This window comes from Schistocerca piceifrons, chromosome 1 (genome assembly GCF_021461385.2).
Source record: "Schistocerca piceifrons isolate TAMUIC-IGC-003096 chromosome 1, iqSchPice1.1, whole genome shotgun sequence".
NCBI lineage: Eukaryota > Metazoa > Arthropoda > Insecta > Orthoptera > Acrididae > Schistocerca > Schistocerca piceifrons.
Window position 1 is genome coordinate 899,720,702 of NC_060138.1, and position 19,202 is coordinate 899,739,903.

At 41.0% G+C, this 19,202-nt stretch overlaps 2 protein-coding genes across 4 annotated transcripts in view; one reads left to right on the forward strand and one right to left on the reverse strand.

Annotated features, from left to right (window-relative positions):
- LOC124717003 (general transcription factor IIH subunit 4) overlaps positions 1 to 3,550 on the reverse strand; it is a 128,056-nt gene extending 124,506 nt beyond the window's left edge. The window contains exons 1-2 of the mRNA XM_047243633.1: positions 2,997 to 3,550; positions 2,815 to 2,919 (exon numbers count right to left, since the gene is read on the reverse strand). Coding sequence (XP_047099589.1) covers positions 2,815 to 2,919; positions 2,997 to 3,142 — 251 coding nt within the window. The 5' untranslated portion in view covers positions 3,143 to 3,550. The remainder of the gene's footprint in view (positions 1 to 2,814; positions 2,920 to 2,996) is intronic.
- Positions 3,551 to 3,739: 189 nt separating this feature from the next.
- Positions 3,740 to 19,202, forward strand: part of LOC124717007 — a 94,763-nt gene continuing 79,300 nt past the window's right edge. Inside the window, exons 1-2 of one of the 3 annotated variants that reach the window (XM_047243665.1) lie at positions 3,740 to 4,005; positions 4,130 to 4,260. The gene's annotated coding sequence lies outside the window, so the exon portion shown is untranslated. The remainder of the gene's footprint in view (positions 4,006 to 4,129; positions 4,261 to 19,202) is intronic. The other 2 variants (XM_047243648.1, XM_047243656.1) reach the window with 2 other exon arrangements.

The following is a 19,202-nucleotide window of genomic DNA, read 5'->3' on the forward strand; positions in this document are numbered from 1 at the left end:
TCACTGCTGTGGGCACCCAAGAATTTTGAAATTTACACCCTACTTATTATCTCCTCACCTTGTGTTACACTTATCATTGTTGTAGTACTTGAAATTGTGCAGAACTGCATATGTTGTGTCTTTTTAAAATTCTGGTTGACACCATTCACAGAAAACCAGTCAAAGCTTTAAGAACCATGTTTTCCATTTCTTCTGTTTCTGTACATATGCTTGCACTGATTACAATAATAGTGTCGTCTGCATGTTGGATATTAGATGGAAGGTTATATATATATAGACAGAAACATTCCACGCGGGAAAAGTATATATAAAAAAACAAAGATGCTGTGACTTACCAAACGAGAAAGCACTGGTAGATAGACACAATAAAAAACACACAAACAAATTTCAAGCTTTCTCAAGCCAAGGTTATTTCATCAGGAAAGAGGGAAGGAGAGGGAAAGACGAAAGGATGTGGGTTTTAACGGAGAGGGTAAGGAGTCATTCCAATCCCGGGAGCGGAAAGACTTACCTTAGGGGGAAAAAGGACAGGTATACACTCGCACACACAAACATATCCATCCGCACATATACACACACTGGCAGACATGCACATCACCTTGTTAAAAATTAAGAAAAAAATGATTTCAGCAATGAAACAGGTCATTAGTTATTACCATCTCACACATCACATTTCTTAAACAGGGGTCTGGCAACACCATATTTCAGTCTCTCTGGAAAAATGATTTGTGATAGTGATGCATTAAATGTTTCATATAAGGCAGAGCTTAATATATGGAAACACCATCAACACCAGATGAGCTTTTATTTTTGAGAGAATACACAACTTTCTTGATTCCACAAGGAGAAGTTGGTGATACACTCATACAACTGAATTTTATGAGAGTTACTTTTTCGACATATTGCAGTTATCCTTCTCTTGAACTCTTTGTCCTTAAGCTTTCTATTATATTCAAGAACTGATTATTGAATGTATTTGCTAACTGTGACTCATTGCTTCTAGCCGTTCCATTCAGTTAAATAGTGGTTATCCTCTCTCTCATTTTACTGCATTTCATACAGCCTTAAGTCTGTTATCAAAATTACTTATTTCTGCCAGTATCTGCATGTTGCCTGATTTTTTAATTGCCTTTCTTAGTAATTCTGAGTAGCTTTCATAGTGTGCAACTACTGCAGGATCTCTACTTCGTCTTGCCAATAGGTACATTTCCCTCTTCCTTTCAAGGGAGAGTTTAATCCGTCTAGTGATCCTTTTTAAGGCGCTATTTAGTGTCCTTTCTGATTAGCTTACGCAAAAAGCTATTTTCAAATAATGAAATGAATTTCTCATGGAATGGATTAAATTTTTTGTTACAATTTGGTTCATTATAAATTTCATCCCAGGTTATGTATTGTAAGCTACTCTTAAAAGCATTTCTCCTGGAGTCATTAACCATTCTAACTGATTTTCACTCAGGAGTACCCGTACTGTAAGCTACTACGTTATTTACTCTAACTGTGCATCACGATCAAAGACAGCACTTATTACTGGGTCCTACTGTCTTTATCCACCCATGTTCAAAACTTATAGGATCCAAGTAGTGTTTTGGGTCGACCGAAGCGTCCGATCCCACCCGTCGGCTTTGACCCGTGACGTAAGGCTGTTTGGGTGTGTGATGTCACGACGGCGTGGAATTTAGTTCGTGAGAGTGGCGTGTTTCTGGTCTCGTTTTGATGTGATCGGTGGTGCTCTCTGGTGGTGTGTTAGGTGATGTTTTTGGTTTAGTTTGTGAGTGTGGCATCGTGTGCGAATTTTGGTAAATTGCTTTTTTTATGCCTTTGGTAGGTACGGATATGACTGACAGGGTACACAGTTTTCAGTTGTCGGCTATGATGGGGGACAGTGCATTGTCTCTAATAAAATTTCTTCAACTATTCGGTTTTTTGGATGAAGTCGTGAAGTGTTTAGTATGTCGTGAAGAAATGAGGCTTACTTAAAGTTCCGGCATCTCGGACCAGATACGGCTGTATGTGGAGATGTCAACGATAACAGGTCAAGGGAAGTGTGCGATCCCAATGTGTGGCTGTGAATGTTGGTATCGGGAAATGTTTTTGAGCTATACAGGTCAAGGGAAGTGTTAGGTCCTAAATTTATGGGATCAGCAGCTGCTGTTGAGCTATACAGGTCAATGGAAGTGTTCGATTCCAATTTATGGGATCGGGAGGCGCTGTTGAGCTATATAGGTCAAGCGAAGTGTCCGATTCCAGATATTATGTTTGGTGGTATTTGGGGAGATTTGTAATGTCGGTTTTTTTCGTCGTTTTGCGTGGTTTTATATGGGAGTGGGTGCCTAAATTTGTTTATATTTAGTTTGTCCCCACCCAAAAACCCCATATTTCCCGCGCTTGTCCCTTTAGTGTCATTAGGCTTTTTGCGCGCGCGCGCGCGTGTGTGTGTGTGTGTGTGTGTGTGTGTGTGTGTGTGTGTGTGTGTGTGTGTGTGTGTGTGTGTGTTTTTCGATGTATTTTCGTCCTCATAATGTGTACGTAACGACTTTATGTGCGCCATATTGGAATCGTTGTTTATTGTCGTTTCCGCCATAATTGTGGCGTCATGGGTCAAATTAGACGGGCGGGATCGGATGCTTCCGTATTTCCAGTGTTTTCCAGATCATTTTTCCTGACATGGAGTACCTGGCAGCACAATGCACCTAATATGAAAAACTTATGTTTTTGGGGATGTCCAGATACTTTTGATCATATAGTGTATGTCGACTCTATTCCCGACTACTGTTCACATTAACTTAGTAGTAATAAATACAAACTGGTTCTTACTTTGCATACGCTTGTGACACCCACGATGCAACCACTGCTTGAGGCACTGGCTGTTCCACAAACAAGATCCGGATTACATAGTGTCTTGCAATTTCCGGTAGCTCTCTGTGTACAAACAAAAAGGTTTATATTTGTACATATCCTGCAGTAATTATGATGAATGCTAGTGCCTTCTAGTTTACCTGTAAACAGCAAGGCATGTTGTTGGGTGATTGTATAGCTTTTCAAGTGTGCCTGACTGCAGCGTTTTTAGATAATCATGCAAATTCTTGCACTGCAGGTTTTTTGACTGCAGCGATAGCCTGGGGAACTTATTCTGATCTGCCATTGACACACGGGTGTAAAATGACAAATTTCAGTTATGTTGATGGTTCTTCAGACTTCCTCGCGCGTGTAGTAACAGATAAATCATTTGAACAATATCTTAATGGGTACTAAGCTTTGCGATAAAACACAGAATCGAGGAATCACTGGCTTTTTTAACCTATTATTCACTACATTTATCCATCTTTCACAAACAAATATGCGGAATTAGAAAAAAATGTAAAACACGAAAACGGACACACAAAAACATCAGTGCGTGTTGACCACATCACCAGTTACTAAATGTCACTAAACAATCACTTTTGCACAGCATTCTCCAATTGTTCTTGAACACTTAATCTATCTCCTCAACTAATGTTTTGTATTCTTGCCTCTCAAATCATACCCAACATATCTCTGGAAGCATGCAAATTTTGTTTTGTTTTCCCTGCGAATAGGGTACAATGATACTTCGCTTACACTAATTATGTCAGTATGGATGTAGTTAAGAAAATTCTTCGTTTAACATAATTTATAAGTAGTGCACAAAGTATAATAACTTAATTTGTAATTTGACATAGAAACTTACTACAAATTACAGTCTCCAGAACAGAACATCTTTGAAGTGTTCTTTGGCTTGCACAAAATAGAAGGTTAGGTTATAGGAGGACAATGTAATTCACTAAGTTTCTTATTTTATTTATTTTAGATATAGGTTTCGAGAATAAAATTTACTAAGTCGGCGTGAAACACATGCACCTACGTTACACAAAACTGATTCATTAGTAGTTACGTTACATGCTGTTTCACAATGTGATGTTTGTGTCATCATGGTGGGACGATCATATCATATGGGAAGCAGCGTCCTTATTTTGGACGATAGAATACGTGAGTAAATGTTTTGCACATAATATGCATATTTGTAACAAGTGATATTCACATGAAACAATTCAACCCGTTCCAAAATCGGTTTAATACATATATTTCTATTTTTGCTTCGATGAATATACAGATGTCGAGAAGCTCTGTCGAAGACGTGCGCTTGGAATCTGCTGTTTTACATGTTTTGTGGTTGTTGTTTATTCACGTGAGAGATTTGGGAAGGATCACTATTTCTGAAATCTCGAATAAAAGTCGTGATAGGTACGTAACACGGTAGTAAATAATTTTTCTCTCTATTGTAGTCATGTCAGAGACGCCCTTTTCAAATTTTAGATTTTGTAAAATTTTACGAGGTCCCTGATGTAGATTTAATGTTGAAACATTAGTGTATAGTGGACCTGTGATTTAATGGAAGAACTAAAACTGTAGGGCCTAATAGAGACGACGAGGGTTTGTTATTTTAGTTGTAGATTGTTCAAAAAATTCCACTTTATTTTCAGGATCTATGATAAGTTAATGTGCAGGGGAGTGTTGGTTTATTTTATGTTAATAAACTCATTTCCTGCAAATGTTCCATACATGTTAAATGATATTCAGTGAGATTTCATTATGCACTAGGTCTAATTTGTTTTAAAGATTAATTAGACCTACTCCATTGGCTGTCAAACATTGTCAGTGATCTAGAAGAAGCTGTTAGAGTTCTTCCTTTTACTGCAGTTGTGCTATGTATTGGAATGAGTATTCTTTAAACAGAAATGCTTCAGAAAAGAGCAGTTTACAGTACATAGCTGTTTTCATTTCTGTTGTTGTCTTAACGTGTCAGAAAATAGTTCTGTGCCATTGGATGTTGCATATGATTAAGACACTGCACATGCATACAGTAAATCAGTTGCTTTGATGTTACATTAGTAAACCAAAGGGACATACGGAAGCGTCCGATCCCACCCGTCTGCTTTGACCCATGATGTCACAAATATGGCGGAAACAAAAACAAACACACACACTTTCCACAAGAAGCCTAATGACACTAACGGGACAAGTGCGGGAAATGGGGTGTTTTGGGTGGGGGGCAAACTAAATATAAACAAATTTAGACGCCTTGCGTACCTACAACGTGTAAGTGAAGACAGCCATGCACGAATACCGACCCACCTCCCCAGGGGTCGTAACCCCTGCAACCCATAGAAGATAAAGATGCTTCAGTAGCTGATTAGTGTTTTTTGTCTTTAAAAAAAAAAAAAAAAATCTCATGGGATAGAACGAACAGATCAAAGATAAATATAATAAACTAAAACAGAAACTCGAGGAAACAGATAATTAAAATAAGTAATAAGTGTTTTTAAATTTTAAAAAATCTTACGAGATAGAACGAACAGATCAGAAAAGTAAATAACATAAGATAAAACGGAACTGGAGACAGCCACACTCAAACCAAACTCCGCGCCGTCATGACGTCACACACAACACCCTTACGTCACGGGTCAAAGCCGACGCGTTGGATCGGACGCTTCTGTCGACCCAATCAAAGTACTGGTACTGGTTTTCTGGGACTCATGATGCCTGTCAGATCTGGCAGTGTTCCATGTTTTTGCATGTTACAGTATGTTAATCATGATTGTGACCTCCTGTTATGACGTGAGATTAATGAAAAATTCAACAAATGCAATTACATATTTAGAAATTCTTTTGTAAAGTAGGAGGAGCTGTTTGTGTTTGAAGTTAATATTACTGTGTTTTAAGTTTTTCGCATCATGAGATAGTTAACTGAAGATTTTTGCTGTGGAATGAGTCACTAATTTTTGCACCACTTTGTGACTGAGGGATGGAGAGTGTTAAATCGTTTCTCCTTCTAGTACCAGATCATATTTATGAATGTCACTGACATTTTCAAACTGTGATTAATTGTTGACAACAAACTTCATAAGCAACTAATTATGCTGCAAGGCTTTTGACAGTAGGCCTATGTCAAAATGTTGAAAAAGCTGTCGACAGGAAGGTATAGAGTGGACACTGCACACACTTTCCCCCAGTGACTAGTAACTCCTGAGTATGTTGGAGTAAGACATTGAATGAAATAGGAAAAAGTCTACTTTATCACATCATTAATGCACGAGTTACAGAACTTAGACCATTTAAGAGCTGTGATGTGGTTTCCTGTTCAGGTTTTTAACAGTATAAGACCTAATAATTTAGTATATTCTGTTCATTTGCAGAGAGGTGTTGTTTCATCCTCAGAATTTTTAATAGTACAACTAGTTGCACAGCTGTGTTTACAATTGCAATAGCCTAGAATTTTTTACTAGGTTAACCTGAATTATGAAGTGATCCCAGAAGATTAAATTCCTAGCATATAAAACACATGAGCAATAATCTTGTGTATTATCAAAAGAAAATTTAAAGGTACAGCAACACTGTGAAGCCTGCTGGATGTGAAAAGAGTTAAGATATATAGAGACAGTTATTATAAACTTTTCCTATAAACTGGAATATGTAATACTATCAACAATGATTAGATTGCATTAGATGAGATTCAGGTTTTGTTTCATAGACCCAAAAATGAGATGATACTCATTGGTGTGGAATAAATCAGAAAATCTAAAATATGAAACAAAACATTTGAATGTAATACTCACTACCCTGATCCTTTGTCAGAAGATTGTCAAAATATGTGAGTGCATTACAGTGAAGTGATTAGTCACGATGAAATTTAAGTTCTGCTCCTGCACTTGCATATTAAGTTATAATTAAAGATCTCTCTCAGCTGATAGACAAATATCATGAAAAAGCTGTTGCTGCTTCAGTGACAGTGTGATGCTGAGTATTTACTTTCTCTCATTTTCAGTTAGGTGTGTGTGTGTGGGGGGGGGGGGGGGGGGAGGCGCACATGTGCGCATGTACACATTGTACACATATAGTATTCAGTGGTTTAACATTAAAAACGTCTCACACTGTTAGCAAATATAGAACCTACTGATACCAGCCATCAACTTTAACCCCTGACAGCATCAAAATGGTGGACAGAAACCAACACAACAAGAATTGTGATTTTTCTAATACCATCACATTTGTTGGCTGTGAAAACCCAAAACCAAACTGACCTTTCAACCTATTCTAGGCCTCTGGGCTTCACTACAGGCTAGTAAATCTCCAAACTGAGATTTTGTTTTGATGTTTGTTGCCTATGTATGTGAAGTGTTTGTATTTTGTGTGTTGTAGAAAGTCATTTTTGCTTCTTGTGGCAAAATAAATTATCGACAACAAAAGAGTAGTAGTGTGCAAAGTAGCATTTTTGTGTGTATGTCAATGCAGTGAGAGAGAAACATATAGCGTTGATTGAAAATTTGTTCTGGATCTGGGCTTGAACCCAGTCTTCCTGCTTTATTGCAGTCACCTTAATCATTAGACTGGCTGAACTCAGACCCAGACCTGACTCAAACTTTCATTGTCACTGATGTTTACACCTATGACTTCGAAATACTAGTGTCAACGACAAATTATGTAGGAATAGAGAGACAACTCAATGAAGGACAGAAGCACTGTGCTGTCGACAGATACACAAACAAAAGGTACAGAACTTTGCTTTGTTAGCTTTCAGAAGGAAACTCCTTTCTCAGGCTGTAGGAGAAACACACACACACACACACACACACACACACACACACACACATTTTATTCGAATGAGCACAATGTAGGGAGACAGGTGTATGCATGTGAGTGAGTTAGTGAGTCTCTCTCTCTCTCTCTCTCTCTCTCTCTCTCTCTCTCTCTCTCTCTCTCTCTCTCTCTCTTTCTTTGTGTGTGTGTGTGTGTGTGTGTGTGTTTCTACCTTTTGGTGTCTCTTTGGGTAAGGTGCAAAAATTTCACTTATGCTATTAACATTTGTTTTTGTAATTTGAGAAAAATCCTTGCATTGGTCCATGGTGATTATGCCACTACCAGTCTCAGTGACTGGTAACCCCATCGTCGAGGGACCACACCCTATAACCAGGCGAGATCAGCCATGGGTAGGTTTCTTTACTGCAGGTTGCCTAGCCTGAATGTGGGTGTCCAGCAGGTTACCAAGCCTTGTTTATGTCTCTTTTGGTTTCCAAGCCATAATGCAGACTTCTTCAGTCGTCGAATGCTTTAAATTTGATGCTGACGTTCAACTATTGCTTCTGGCTAACTGTATTGCAGCTGGAACTGGAATGGCTGCAATTATCTGTTATTCTGGAACCCAGCGTGTCTCCTTTAGCACAGTTTGCACTCAAATCACTTCATGCCATTACTTCTTCATTGATTTCATCCCCATGAATCCACTCATTTTATTTCAGTGCATTTAATTAATTTCACAGTAGATCTTCTCTTGTACTCCACACCTAATTTTTAGTGTCTAGCGGCCGGGGACAGCCCGTGTCAAGTGTCCTATGGCTCGCAGATCAACCATGTTCATTTTTGATGAAATGCCTAAGGGAACTGCATGAACTTCTACAAAGTTTCAGGTTCACCTCCAACTTGGTTGAGGTACTAGAACCATTTTGTGAAAACCACTTTTTCGGAGACCGAAAAGTCATGGAGAAATCTTCAAATAATAGAAAATCCAGGATGGAATGAGAAGTATTTGAGAATGAGATTACTTGGCGACTTGCAACAAACTTTTCAAGTAATTTCAAGCATTTACAATTTTTTTTTTTCTTTCTGACAATTACTACAGAATGGTGAAAGGAAAAACATTTATTTCTTACCACTTTTCCACTGTGCAACATGGTTACTCTGCAATCCACACTTACGTGCCTGGCAGAGGGTTCATCAAATCATTTTCATACTACTTCTCTACCATTCCACTCTTGAATGGCGCGTGGGAAAAAGGAACACACAAATCTTTCCGTTCGAGCTCTGATTTCTCATATTTTATTATGATGATCATTTCTCCCTCCGTAGGTGGGTGTCAACAAAATATTTTCGCATTCGGAAGAGAAAGTTGGTGATTCAAATTTCGTAAATAGATCTCGCCCCAAAGAAAACCGCCTTTGTTTCAATGAATGCCACCCCAACTCGCTTATCATATCAGTGACACTCTCACCCCTATTGCACGATAACACGAAACGAGCTGCCCTTCTTTGCACTTTTTCGATGTCCTCCATCAATCCTACCTGGTAAGGATCCCATACCGCGCAGCAATATTCCAGCAGGGAACGGACAAGTGTATGTAGGCTGTCTCTTTAGTGGGTTTGTCACATCTCCTAAGTGTTCTGCCAACAAAGTGCAGTATTTGTTTCACCTTCCCCACAATGTTATCTGTGTGGTCTTTCCCATTTAAGCTGCTCGTAATTGTAATTCTTAGGTATTTAGTCGAATTGACTGCCCCTAGATTTGTGCGCATTATCGTATACCCAAAATTTATTGGTTCTTTTAGTATCCATGTGGATGACCTCACACTTTTCTTTGTTTAGTGCTAATTGCCACTTTTCGCACCATACAGAAATTCTTTCTAGAACATTTTGTGATTGGAATTGATCATCTGATGATTTTACTAGACAGTAAATTACAGCGTCATCTGCAAACAATCTAAGGGGGCTGCTCAGATTATCACCTAAATCATTTATATAAATCAAGAACAGCAGAAGCCCTATGACACTACCTTGCGGAACGCCAGATATCACGTCTTGTTCTACTCGATGATTTACCGTCTATCACTATGAATTGTGACCTCCCTGAGAGGAAATCACGAATCCAGTCACACGACTGAGACGATACTCCAATTGCACGCAATTTTATTAATAGTCGCTTGTGCGGAACGGTGTCAAAAGCCTTCTGGAAATCTAGGAATATGGAATCAATTTGAGATCCCTTGTTGACAGCACTCATTACTTCATGGGAATAAAGAGCTAGCTGTGTTGCACAAGAATGATATTTTCTGAATCTGTGTTGGTTATGTATCAATAAATCATTATCTTCGAGGTGATTCATAATGTTAGAGTACATTATGTGCTCGAAAATCCTACTGCAAATTGAGGTCAGTGATATGGGTCTGTAATTCAATGGGTTACTCCTATTTCCTTTCTTGAATATTGGTGTGATCTGTGCTACTTTCCAGTCTTTAGGAACAGACCGTTCGTCAAGTGAGCAGCTGTATATGATTGCTAAGAAAGGCGCTATTGTGTCTGCATACTCTGAGAGGAATCTGACTGGTATACCATCTGACTTGCCTTTCTTAATTGATTTGAGTTGTTTCGCAATACCTAAGATATCTACTTTTATGTCACTCATGCTAACAGCTATTGTGGTTTTGAATTCTGGAATATTTACTTCGTCTTCTTTCGTGAAGGAATTACGGAAGACTGTATTTAGTAACTCTGCTATAGTGGCACCATCATCGGTAACATTTCCATCGCTATTGCGCAGTGACGGTATTGACTTTTTTTCCCTACTGGTGTACTTTACATACGACCAGAATCTCTTTGGGTTTTCTACCATATTTTGAGACAATATTTCATTGTGGAAACTATTAAAAACAGCTCGCATTTTTATCCACACTAAATTTAGAACTTCCGTGAAACTTAGCCGGTCTTGGGGATTTTGCGTTCTTTTAAATTTGGCATGCTTTTTTCGTTGCTTGTGCAACAATGTTCTGACATGTTTTGTGTACCATGGTGGATCAGTCCCGTCTCTTATTAACTTATGCTGTGTGAATCTATCTGTTGCTGTTGATACTGTATCTTTGAATTTGAGCCATATCTGGTCTACACTTACATAATTAGCTTGGAAGGAATTGGGACCCTCTCTTAGGAAGGCATGACATTATAATTTATGACTTTTTTACTATTTACTGTGTTCGCGATACATTTTGGAGGCAGTATGCACATATTCAACTGAACATAATTGCAAAATTGTCATTGTACATCACACATTTCAGGAGATATGACTTGATAAACAGTGAGATGCGTGAAAAACTGCTGCATCATACATGACATTTAAATTTATTACTTCCTTGCTAGTAACTCTATTTGTAATAAATTTTGCAGATACTATCCACATATGTCACTGAATGCATCAGCAATATTATCATTGTACAATACATATAAGATGTCATAAACATTAAGCAAAAGGATAGATGCTGCATGGTACAGGCAGGGATGAACATTTGTTAATAAATACTTGGGCAACACTGTGTTTCTCTGCTAGTAGAAGATATAATGTTAATAAATAGAGAAAAAGATCCAATATTGTTTGATTATGGAAGTGTGGACCAGCCACTGGACTTGGTTTTGCCAGTAAAATATCTATGAGTATCATGGTGGAATGGCTAGGAGCCAGGCCCATATTAATTGGAGAATCCTGAAGAATTGTAATGTATGCGAAAACTAATGTTCAACAGTCACCTTGTCCAAGTTCAGTTAAAAGTGTGGACATTAAGGAAACTGGTCACGTGTATTACTCAGGTCATAAGAGATTTTACATAAATATAACTAATGAAAAGGACTAATTCTGTAGCACATTCAGTGTCAAATTTAATACCCTTCTGTCAGAACTTGGTGACATTGTCTGCCCAGGGGCCCACAGCTCTTTTGTGGGTACATGTGTGGCATGCACAGGTCCCCAAGCTACTGCAACATCTCTCCTTTTCCAGGCTGCTTTACCTCCCCTTCCTTCTCCCTCCCTGTCCTCATTCCTTTCCCTTTACCCGTTTCTTTCCCTCTCTTGGTGTTCTTATTTACATCATCCCAGCTGTTCTCCTGACTTTATTTCGTATTGCAGTTTAGGTTTGTTTCATTTTCCTCTACCTTTTTGGCTTTTTTCCCCCCCTTAGAGGTTCGACCTCCATCTTTAAATCTGTAATGTGAGCCGTATAGGGAAGAATTCATTCCCCAGTGTCCTTTGCACGGGTTCCTCTCCCCTCTCCTTCTGCCCCTGCAGGTCCGGGGGGGGGGGGGGGGGGGGGACAAGCAGTAAAGGAAACAAAAGAAAAGTTCAGAGTAGGTATTAAAATCCATGGAGAAGAAATAAAAACTTTGAGGTTCGCTGATGGCGTTGTAATTCTGTCAGAGACAGCAAAGGACTTGGAAGAGCAGTTGAACGGAATGGACAGTGTCTTGAAAGGAGGATATAAGATGAACATCAACAAAAGCAAAACGAGGATAATGGAATGTAGTTGAATTAAGTCGGGTGATGCTGAGGGAATTAGATTAGGAAATGAGACACTTAAAGTAATAAAGGAGTTTTGCTATTTGGGGAGCAAAATAACTGATGATGGTCGAAGTAGAGAGGATATAAAATGTAGACTGGTAATGGCAAGGAAAGCGTTTCTGAAAAAGAGAAATTTGTAAACATCGAGTATAGATTTAAGTGTCAGGAAGTCATTTCTGAAAGTATTTGTATGGAGTGTAGCCATGTATGGAAGTGAAACATGGACGATAAATAGTTTGGACAAGAAGAGAATAGAAGCTTTCGAAATGTGGTGCAACAGAAGAATGCTGAAGATTAGATGGTTAGATCACATAACTGATGAGGAGGTATTGAATAGAATTGGGGAGAAGAGGAGTTTGTGGCACAACTTGACTAGAAGAAGGGATCAGTTGGTACGACATGTTCTGAGGCATCAAGGGATCACCAGTTTAGTACTGGAGGGCAGTGTGGAGGGTAAAAATCGTAGAGGGAGACCAGGAGATGAATACACTAAGCAGATTCAGAAGGATGGAGGCTGCAGTAGGTACTGGGAGATGAAGAAGCTTGCACAGGATAGAGTAGCATGGACAACTGCATCAAACCAGTCTCAGGACTGAAGACCACAACAACAACAAGAACCTGGACTGACTGGCCGACACTGAGGCTAAGAGGAAATTTGAGCACCTACATCCTGTGGCTATGACCTCATCTTATACTGCCAATATGAGAACAGTTGTCGCCCCACCAGATCCTCACATTCCTGTCACCTCTCAGAACCAGAAGACTAGACCTGCCGCCTTGATGGTGGGGGACACTTCCCTCCCTGTTGTTCCCGCACCACCTGCTTCGGGAGCAACACCTCCCCAACCATTGGGGATACCAGTCCCCACTTCTGAGCCGGAGAAGCGTAAGTCTTCATTGGCTCCTCTCACTGGGCAGGGGTCCCTTGGGTCACTCCTTTCCCGGGTTTCTGCTAGTGGGAAAGATGACAACCGCCAGTGGCTGATGAGCCCAAAAGCAGCTCATAGGTCTTCACGCTCACCCTTAGTACCGCAGACTGAATCAGTGAAGTCTTCCCAGCCAGGGAAACCCAAGGAGCAGCGAGAGAAATCCAAAAAAGAGGTCCTCAAGACCACAGGAATTGCAGTTCCATCCTCCCCTTCCCCCATGGCGACTTCTGTCCCTTCTCCTCAAGGAACTGCTCCACCTCTTCTCTGACTCATGTTGGGAATGAGACTCCTTCTCGGAACACTCCTTCCTGGTGTTCTCAAGATAGGAAGCCTGCAACCTTGGGTCAGATGAGGGACCCCACATTTCGAAGACCCTAAAGTCACTCTTTCTCTGTCTAATCTGGACTTCGCTGCCATCTATTCCCTTGCATCTCTCCAGGGGGAGGAGAAGCAGAAGAAGCAGCTGCTTAAGTCCAAGGACGGGGCTCCTTGGCATCGTGGGGGAAGGGGGGGGAGATGGCGGGTGGGGGAGGGGCAGCTTTGCCACCTCCTCATCACTCTGAATCAGACCCAGTTATTATGGATGAAACCCAACCTCGTCGGTGACAACCATTGGCCGCTGACCCGGTGACATGACCTCCCCTCGACTTCTTTTATGGCTAACTTGGACTCTCGGCACAAAATAATCCAATGGAATCGCAATGAATATTAACATCACCTATTGGAAACACAACAACTTTTTTCCTCTTATTCTGCGTTCTGTTTTACTCTTCAAGAAATACACTTCTGTGATCCAGCATTTCGTGGTTACTGGGCATTCTGTGGGAACTGAGCCAGTGCCAAGATGGCATGTGGAGATGTCTGCACTTTGGTTCACACCGATTTCATTAGTGATGGGATCCCCCTTTGTATCAACCTGGAAGCAATAGCGGTACAAGTGTTAACAACCAAAGAAATTCACCATTTGCAATGTCCCCCCCCCCCCTCCCCCCCAGATATCTCCTCCTTGGGGATGTAAGTGCACATTACTCCCCCCTGTTGGGGAGGACCACTTCAAGTGGTAAGGGTCTTTTAATTCACCAACGATTCTCTACACATCTCTGTGCTGCTCATGGCACCTTTTATGCTGTTGATGTCACATTTTCCTTCCCTGCTCTCATGGCTTCAGTACACTGGTCTCCGCTTGATGATCTTTGTGACAGTGACCACTTTTTGATGATTCTGTTATTCTCCTGCTGCCTTATGACAGACGGGCCTCCACATTTGGCATTCTGCAGAGCCAGTCGGCCTGTATATACGTCTGCTGTGCATTTCGATAATTCTCTCTTGTATTGAATTGATGTGATCATGCAAGATGTCTTTGACACTATTCTTCATGTCACTGGCACTGCTGTCCCCCTTTCCACAGGACCCCCTCATTGTTAACAGTTACTGTAATGGATCAAGGATGTAGCAGTCACCATCCATGACTGCCAATAGGCGCTACAACAATTTAAATAACACTCTTCACAGACCAACCTTATCGCTTTAAAGCATCTCTGTACTAAAGTTCTCTATCTTATTTAGCATAGTGAAAAGTAATGCTGGGAGTGCTGTGTTTCTCCCTGGGGATGTATGCCTTTTCCTCTCAGGTTGGTGTAAGCTCTATAGTGTTGTGGGCTGCCAGCAATATTCAACTGTCCAGGGTGTTATGCTCCAGGGCGTAATGTGTATTGACCCATCAATCCTTGCAGAACACCTCACTACATGCTTTGCAAAAGGATTGGTGTCCTCTTCCTATTCTGCTACCTTTCTCCAGCAGAAATGATGCGTTGAAGAAGCCCCCCTCTATTTCAGTGCCCCGCCAAGCTGAAGCCTATGGTGAATCCTTCACTTAATGGGAATTCTTACGGGCTCTTATCTCTTCACATGACATAGTCCCAGGTCTAGATTCTATCCACAGCCAGATGATCCAACACTTGGACGTTACCCAGAGGCAACATCTACTCAGGTCTTCAACCACATTTGGCTCATAGGTGCCTTCTACCTGCAATAGTGAGACAGTATAGTCATCCCCATCCTTAAGCCCAGAAAGAACCCAACGTCTCTCGACTGCTATCACCCTACTATCCTGGTGAACGTACTTTGTAAACTGCTTGAGCAGATGGTTAGCTTTTGATTATGTTGGGTATTTGAAGCTGGAGGCCTGTTCTCCCCGTATCAGTGTGGCTCCCGGGAAGGACGATCTCCAACAGACCACTTTATCTCAGATCGGAAACAGCTATCCAACAGGCTTTCTCTGAATGCCAACACCTTGTTTCAGTGTTCTTTGACCTACATAATGCATATGACACGGCTTGGTGCCATCACAGTTTAGTTACCTTTCATGATTGGGACTTTTGTGGTTCCCTTTTGATTTTTACCCATGATCTTTTATCCCACCAGCTCTTCGAGTTAGAGTTGGCTCTTCACTCAGCACCACTCTGATCCAGGAGAACGTATTTCACATGGTTCTGTGTTAGGTGTCACACTCTTCCTTGTCGGAGTCAATAGGCTTGTTACCTCTGTTGCTCCCCGGGTTACCTCGGCATTGTATGTTGATGATTATTGCATCTGCTGCAGCTCCCACTTGGTAGCACTTGGTGAATGCCAGTTCCAAGGTGCCGTCTAATGGGCATCTGTGTGGGCCCTTTCCCGTGTATTGCAGCTTCCTCCTCCAAAATGGAGATTATGCATTTTTGCCATCGATCCACAGTACACTCCGATGCAGAACTTCACATAGGCAACCAGCGCCCAAAAGTTGTAGTACAGTCTTGTTTCTTGGGCATATTTTTTGAAGAAAAGCTGACTTGGCTACCCCATATTCGTCACCTGAAGACTACCTGCATGTGGAAGCTTAGCTCTCTGCCTCCCTGCCCACACATCTTGGGATGCAGAGTGAGCTGCTCTTCTCCATATTTACTGCACTCTGGTTTTATCCAGACTGGAATATGGTTGTGAGGTTTATGGCTCAGTGGCCCCTTCCGCCCTGAAACTACTTGACCCTGTTCATCATTATGGGGTACATGTGGCTATCGGTGCCTTTCGCACTAGTCCTGTCGACAGTCTCCTTGCAGAAGCAGGGATTCCCCCTGTACAAATACACCAGAGCCAACTCCTGATTTGTTACGCAATTGCCATTGCACAGTTTCCTGACCATCCCACGTAAACCATCCTCTTTGGCAACCGAGAGTTATCTCCCTCCTGATACCCACCCCCAGGTGGAAGAGGTGGAGCAGTTGGAATGTGTCTCACTTCCCTCTGTCGGGATCTCCACTTTGCAGAAAGTGTATTTCCTCCTGCACCCCCTCTCCCACCCCACCCCACCCCCCCCCTTCTCGATGGTGCGTAAACCACAGATTAGGACCTACCTGTTCCAGGGTCGTAAGGTCTCTGTTGCCTCTGTGATATTCTGTCATCATGTACATTCCATCCTTGCAGAATTCCAGGGTGCTACCATCTTCTACACTGTTGATTTTAAAAGATAGATAAGGCAGGATAAGGTTTTACATCTCCTACTGTCATGGAACACCATTTACTGCCGGGATCGTGTAGTTTGTGCACATTAGAGCTGCTAGCCATTAACAAGGCCCTCCACTTACTCAGGCTCCCTCCACAGTGTTTAAACCGAACTAAAAAAAACTCATCACCCATTGGTCTCTGCTATCCATGATCTTCTCTCTGCCCTTGGTCGTGCACCTGCTCAGTTGTCTTTCCCAAGTCATGTGAGCGTGGCAGGGAATGAACTGGCTGACCATTTGGTTAGAGTGGCAGATACTTACCCCCAATTCCCTTTCATGATTCCAGTTGCAGATATGCAGATCCACATCAAATTTCTCTTTGCCCAAAAGTGGAATGACACCTGGTGTGCTACCACTCTCAGTAATAAACTCCGCACAGTCAAAGAGAGTACTGCAGTTTGGCACTCTTCCTTCTGTTTCTCTCCGAAGGAGACCACTGTCTTGTGCTGTCTATGCTTTGGTCATATCAGGCTCACCCATTGTTTTCTCTCTCATAATGAGCGACCCCCACAGTGCGGCTGTGGAGCCAGACTGCTGGAACCCCCTGTATTGGTGGAATGTCCCCTTCTTTTGGCCCTTCATACTAAATATAGCCTTCCAGATTCCTTGTCTTTAATATTAGCAGATGATTAACGGGTGGTTGAACTGGTCCTCAGTGTCCTACATGAAAGTGGCTTTTAGTTTCAGTTATAAGGTTTTGCTTTACTCCTGGAGCAGGGGCAGGATGGTTGTGGTTGGGATCTCTCTTCGTGTTTTATGGGTCTGGGACCCATGACCTCTCCCCTTGCGAAGACCGCTATTTTATCCCTCTGTTTTTCCAGTTTTTATATTTGACCTACCCTTTTGTGCTTTCTATCATGTGTGTTTTTAGCTTCCTTGCTTTATAGTTTGACCCTTTGACTGGATGTGCCACTTTTAGTGGACACGTCTATTTTATGCAAGTGACTTCCGAATCAAGAGACTGATGATCCCCCTCAATTAACCAATCAATCAATTATTCACTTTGTGTAGCCTTTATCCCTTTTTGGTACTGTGAATGTTTAGTTCTGTATCACCCGTTTGCATAGCAGTCAGGTGTGTGGTATGGTAGTAAGATCTTGTGGGGACAAATCCCTTTTTAAATGCAGAATCTATTTTGTTTCTCTCTCTCTCTCTCTCTCTCTCTCTCTCTCTCTCTCTCTCCACACACACACACACACACACACACACACACACACACTCACACACACTTACTAATAGTGTACAATTTGTCATTAATTTTTCCTAATCAATTAAAAGAAGACACACTTCACCAATAACTGATAATAAATATGTCTGTATAACAGCAAGTTTCAGTCCTCAGACCATGACAGTGAACTGTGGTGTTGAACTATAATGTTTTTTAAATATTTACAAACTGTTGGGAAATCTTACAAAAAATATATTGTCTTAATAAGTTTTCTTGAATTGTTTTTCTTTGGCAAGAGTGTTACAATATCTTCCTCACAACATTTTCTGAATCATACCATTCAGCCAAACGACTTTGTCGTTTCATTGTATTTTGCTTAACTGTTCTCAGTTCATATTTTTACTAGAATATTATTGACTATGAGTTCTACTAAACATAAATACTCATGTAGCACTCTTGATTAATTGTTGCTTTTACTGATCATTGTCCCTGTCATAGTATATTAACGTAGTCCCTATCTCGCATATGAAAAGAAGAAGAAAAGATAGTCTGTCTATAGCCAGGAGACCTAAAATTTGTCACTCATGTGTGAACTAGTGAATTAGTTGTCTGAGGCACTTGTCTAATAATGTTCAGTATTAGTTCACAAGGCTATTTGTAACACTGGTAACAGAATACATAATGTATATTACATGCCTAACCTATCCAAGGTAACTTGACAGAACTCCTTGCTGTGTAAGTTGATGAACCTACAGCGAAGTGTTCACAGAACAGCAGAGCTTCTGGTACAGGTTAACCACATGGCTTCAGACAAAAGAACTGTGACCAGTGCTTGGAATGGTACTGTATATTTATTACTGTACTGATAGCCTTGAGAGAGTTCTGTCTGCATCTAGAAAGAATCAGGAAAGATAAAATGTCACATCAAAATGCCGTCAGCTGTCTGTATTTCCAATTTTATTTTATTTTGCTACCAGTTTTGGCGTTAAATTACGCCATCTTCAGGCCCCCGGACCATAGTGTTGTAAGAATCTCACCTCTTGTACCATCAACATAGGAGCCAGTGTACAGTTGCTAGTATGTGCAGACTTCTTTATAACAGTGCATCCCTTTGGTCATTGCTTGCAGACTGTCGAGCTAGTCAGTTTGCAAGCAATGATCAAAGGGACTATGTTGTTATAAAGAAGTCTACGGGTAGCAGTGACTGTATGCAGGCCCCTATTTCACTTGTACAAGAGATGGGATTCTTCGCACATGTCGGTCAGGTAGCCTGAAGATATCTTAATATAATGCTGAAACTGATAGCGAAATAAAATAAAATTGGGAACATAGATGGCTGAACGTGTTTTGATTTGACATTTTATATTGAACACTCAAGGTCCTGCAACAGTCCTGGGTAAA